This window comes from Penaeus japonicus, unplaced genomic scaffold (assembly GCF_977035675.1).
Source record: "Penaeus japonicus unplaced genomic scaffold, GWHDUDI00000001_assembly GWHDUDI00000005, whole genome shotgun sequence".
NCBI lineage: Eukaryota > Metazoa > Arthropoda > Malacostraca > Decapoda > Penaeidae > Penaeus > Penaeus japonicus.
The window spans coordinates 38,488,598-38,493,597 of record NW_028234407.1 but is presented as its reverse complement, the minus strand read 5'-3'; the positions used below and the strand labels follow the sequence as shown (position 1 = coordinate 38,493,597).

The 5,000-nt window shown below is 37.6% G+C and overlaps 1 protein-coding gene across 11 annotated transcripts in view; it reads left to right on the top strand.

The window, feature by feature from the left end:
* hiw (MYC binding protein highwire) overlaps window positions 1-5,000 on the top strand; it is an 88,369-nt gene that overhangs the window by 8,186 nt on the left and 75,183 nt on the right. For all 11 annotated transcript variants that reach the window (XM_043032666.2, XM_043032659.2, XM_043032665.2 and 8 more), the window contains exons 8-14: window positions 60-238; window positions 1,156-1,320; window positions 1,428-1,520; window positions 1,736-1,846; window positions 2,688-3,048; window positions 3,222-3,389; window positions 3,902-4,060. In XM_043032666.2, coding sequence (XP_042888600.1) covers window positions 60-238; window positions 1,156-1,320; window positions 1,428-1,520; window positions 1,736-1,846; window positions 2,688-3,048; window positions 3,222-3,389; window positions 3,902-4,060 — 1,236 coding nt within the window. The remainder of the gene's footprint in view (window positions 1-59; window positions 239-1,155; window positions 1,321-1,427; window positions 1,521-1,735; window positions 1,847-2,687; window positions 3,049-3,221; window positions 3,390-3,901; window positions 4,061-5,000) is intronic.

Below are 5,000 nucleotides of genomic sequence, written 5' to 3'. Positions count from 1 at the left end.
TCTTATTTACTTTCTCAGTTTCATCATTTATTCAGGTGCTTCTTGATTCTTATTTCTAGATGGTGAAGAGTCCAAAGAAGAGAGCACAATGACATGTGATGGCCACTACCTGTACATACACAATGGTCATGGCCTTTTTAAGATCGGTTCAGGCTTTGGGGGAACCATGAAAGGACACGTCTACATTCACCGTCCAGATTTCTACCCAAAGCAGAAGGGATGGCTAGGCTTTGCTCATGTGAGTGTTGTTTGCTTTTATTTTTTATTTTGTTTTTCTTTTATTTTTATTTTATTTTTTATTTTCTTTCTTTCTTTCTTTTTGTATCATCTATAGTACAACAGTGCAAATAGGAAGAACCTTTCTCTACATGTTTCAAATTTTAATGATTATTACTGTTTAAAGGTTTTCTTCCCATTTTTTATAGGACAATGAAAGCTTTTCTTTATTTTTCCTTCAAATTGGGCAAATCAACCTCTCTTATTATTTGTTTCTTTTCCATTTTTGCTTTCCAGTGTGCTCACTCTTCTGTACTGACTTAATTCATTAACAGATTTACTTATAGAAGTAGATCATCATGTAATCCACATCAAAGTCAGCTCAGTTCCATCATTATAGCCTTTTCTCTTTTAATCTATTGCGGATGGATGTCATGACATACATGCCCAGTGTCTAAAATGTGCCCCTGTGCCAGTAGGGATGCCTTTTACTGTGGCACTCACAGGTCATAAGCACAGGTTTTCTTCCTCTTCCCTACATCTTCATGTTATCTTCATTGTAGATGGTTATATGTTTCATATTCATTCATAACAGTACACAAATACAAAGAAGTAAAGTTCTATCACACTGATTATAAAGAATGAGTTTATATGGATTCTATACTACAATTTTAGTCAATTGCAGTAACAATAGAGCTTGTCATATGACAATATAAGTCTCTAAACACAATAAAACATACAAAGTTAAAAACACAAAAATGGATCTAGTTTTATCATGAGACTGAAGGAAAGTGGGAAAAGTCAGTGTTGCAAGAAGCTGCCTCATTCTGAAATAAAACCCATCCTGGAGTCTGGGCAAGCAAATCTATCCCCCGTCTGCTATGGATTAATATAAAGTGAACAGATCCCTTCTCACACTGTATCATCTTATCCACACAGGGTGATGTCTTCTACCGACCAGAGGCAAGCAATGGAGAGCTAGTCGTTATTGACCGTGAGGTGCTCAAGGTGTCAGAGGTGTATCAGTGTTCTTCCCCTGGATGGTGTCGTGGTTTGCCCTTTAGCGATGGGATCAACATCGGCCACATATCACCCGATAGAGAGGCACGTTGAATGCTGATAATTTATCCATTTATTTTATTCCATAGCCTGCTATGTATAGTCATAAGCTCCATGTTGGGTTAATAGTAATGGCTTTTATGAATTTTCAGGATGGTTTTGTGGTGAGAACATACAATCCTTTGGTGAAACCGATGCCCCTCGTCAATGAGCTTGGACTAAGTTTGGCAATTAGGTGTATTCAGGTATGATTCCTTTTGTAGTTATGCTTAGGGTTTTTCTTCATATTTTTTCTGGTCTTTTTTTGAAATGAGTAATTTTTTCATTTACTCCCCCCTTTCCCCTATTCTTAAAGAGCCAGAAAGGTTTTATAATAATTATGATATCCAGCTGGCTAGGACATTATTAAATAATCTTTTAAATTCAAGACCATTAAACATTTATGAATGATTCTCAACAGGTTTTTGGTGGCCCGGATCAACAGTCAACATTGTCAGCAGGTCTGGATGAGGACATACTTATGGTTGCAGCAGGAAAAGAATTCACACTTGTTAGAACAGTTGGTGGCAGGGTAAGTTACAGTTGAGAGGCAAATGTACAATTTTTGTTGTTTTTGTTTCCTAGGAAAAGGAAATCTTCATTACATATTTCTTTTATGCATAATATTAATTGTAAGTATCCTCTCTTGGTATGATAAGGGAATACAGTTATTTAGGTGTTGTATTTCTTATCAAGAATACAGCATCATGCCAAGGGAAGTGTGAAAATTAATGGGGGACCATTGGTGTCCTTAGGAAAGTGATCGTAACCTGCAATTTCTGTAGTAGTCAGTTCACAAGCAAAGCACAACATGATTGCTATTTTAGACATAGCTTCAGAAATGGTTTCACATGGTACAGACTGAAAACATAAATAGATACATTCTATTGGCTGTGCAGTAAACATTGTATCTCTTCCTGTAGCACATGTGTACCATTTGAAACCATGCCTTAATTTATGCCTAAAATAGTGCCCACTAGATACAGAGCTTCTGACTTGATCTTTCCACACATTGAGGGAGGTTTAGACTGAACAAGTTTAGCCTTTGCTAAGTCCAGCCTTGCCTTGCCTCAGGCCTTCTATAGCATAGAAGTTGAGGACCATACTCTATTAATGATACTGGCTGTGGTTTAAATATTAATGACTAAAATGAAATAATAGCAACAATAACCAAAGGGGCAAGTTCCTTTTTTCATCACCCGAGTCTTTCATTGTACATAGGGAAAAGATAAAGAGATCCAAGAGACAAATAGAACCCGGTTCGTTAAGAGAAAGGTATAAATTATAGGTAGATAGACAGTGCAAACGGAATCAATCCAGATAAAGTTTTCATTTTAGTGGTATTCATGGTCCCCATGGCTGTGTCCTTTCAGGTTTATTACAGTGGGAAAGCATCATCTGTGGGCATGAAGCAGGGCAGCAGTAGCAGTGCAGCTGCAAGTAGCAGTGGGGGTGCAGGAGCTGTTGCCAGTGCCAGTGGAGTGGCAGGAGCAAGTGCAGGTGGATCAGGTGGTGCAGGATCAGGTGCCGCTGGCGGAAGTGGTGGAGGTGCAGTGAATGGCCCCAATACGCCAAGTGCTCCAACTGGACGGTGGCCGGAACTGACTATCACTAAGTCTCCACGTGTTGTGCATCTGGCAGTGGGCCATGAGGGGCAGCATTCTGTGCTCGTGTCAGACGAGGGTTCAGCATTCTTTGTGGGAACTGCGAGGCGTGGGGAAGATGGGGATGCCAGTGAGTGAAGTCTTTGTAAATTGTCCAATTAGAATCAGAAAAAAAAGCCTTTGAGCATTTTTATTTATTATCATTATTATTATTATTACTATTATTATTATTCATAAGATGAAATTATAGCTTTTATAAAAGATGTTATGGAACAAATACATAATATCTTGTCCCCCATTTAGGCAAGGGTCGTCGGCAGCCAAAACCAGTCAAACCAAAGAAGATGATAAAGTTAGACGGCCACTTTGTCACCAATGCAGCTTGTAATAATGGCACATCTGCTCTTGTAACACGTGATGGGGAGCTCTACATGTTTGGAAAAGACACTTCCCACTGTGACAGTACCACAGGTTAGTGTTCTGTTGACTACAAGCATTTGTAACCTAAAGATCATCAGACAGATATCAGTTAAAATGATTTTCATACCTGAATGTAGATACTTATGCCTCTTACATATGATAAATTTCAGTGAAGCTTTTTTTATTATTTACTTGGCTGCATAACAGACTCTCACCACCCAAATTTCCAAGCAAATGTGCAGAAAATGTGCAAGAAAATTGTTAACCAGCTTCTAACCTTCAAAGAACATCTATTATCAATTGATATATGCTATGGTATTCGTGAACTTTACATTTGGCAATTTTTTTGTATAATAACATGACATACATATCTTGTGCCTGCAAAGGGTCCAAAATTAGTGATGCAGTCGTATGTCCTAGAGGATTAATCAAATTTATAGCCTTTTTTTCTTTCTTTCTTTCTTTCTTTCTTTCTTTCTTTTTTTATACCAGATGCAGTAATAATATGGACCATCTAACATGACATCACCCCACTATGATTATTTCAATCTCAATCTCTCCAGGTCTAGTCACTGACCTTCGGGATGTCCATGTGAGTGCAGTATCCCTAGGCAAGGCTCATGCCATTGCCCTGACAAACAAGGGCCAAATTTACAGCTTTGGGATCAACAACAAGGGCCAGTGCGGAAGGGATTTTGTGCCGCAGATTAAGGAAGGAACAGGTTAGTGTGAGAATTGGGGTATCTTAGTGTCATTGTTAAACTGCATGAGGACTCACATTAGCAGCAAATATTGGGTTTTATTGCATGTGATTGTTAAATGCAGCAAATTTATAGAAAGGTTTGCAAGAGAATATGTCATATAAGTGTGGATGCATATCTGAATTCTATTTTAACCCATTCACACCAGTTGACATCCTATCACGAGCTTAAAAATATATCCCCGGACCTGGGTGACATCCTTAGACGTTGTGCATTTTCTCATCGAGTTCCAGGAGGGGCAATGTGACATGCTGAAACGTCAGCAATAGATCTCTAGATTGTTCTTAATTATAATCTTTTTACATAATTTCTTAAAAACTGTTACTTTTGTTTAGGTGTTTGAGTGTCAAAATGAGATGTAACGTTAAAAAAATGACATTACAGAAGTGATGTTGATGACATCATGGTAATTTCTGCTTCTTGATTGGTTGAATAAAAAGAGCTGAGTCAAAAAACTATTGTAAAATCTAATGTGTTTGGCCAAGAAATAAAATAAAGTAAAATATTACTCATGCAGTACAACTTCTAATTTGTTGATTACCCGTGATATCATGTCATATCAAGTCACGAGGTACTTGTACATACTCATATGTACATGTATGACTTTTCATATTGTTCTTCTTTTCAATTTGGTAAAAAAATAAATAAATAAATTGCTTCCACTTTCCTTTGGTATTTTCACACAGAAGTGAAAAATATAGGCAAAGTTCAATAAAATAAAACTAAAAAGGTATTACTGTAACATGTTTTTCGACTAAAATAACTCCTCTGAACATGGCAATATTTTTACATGCCTTTACATTGTAGACGCATTCATGAAAACCATAAGAATAGGGTGGGTGAAAAACGCTCTGAGAGGATCAGCGTGGCCCCACGCAGTGAGAAAACACCCCGGCACGAA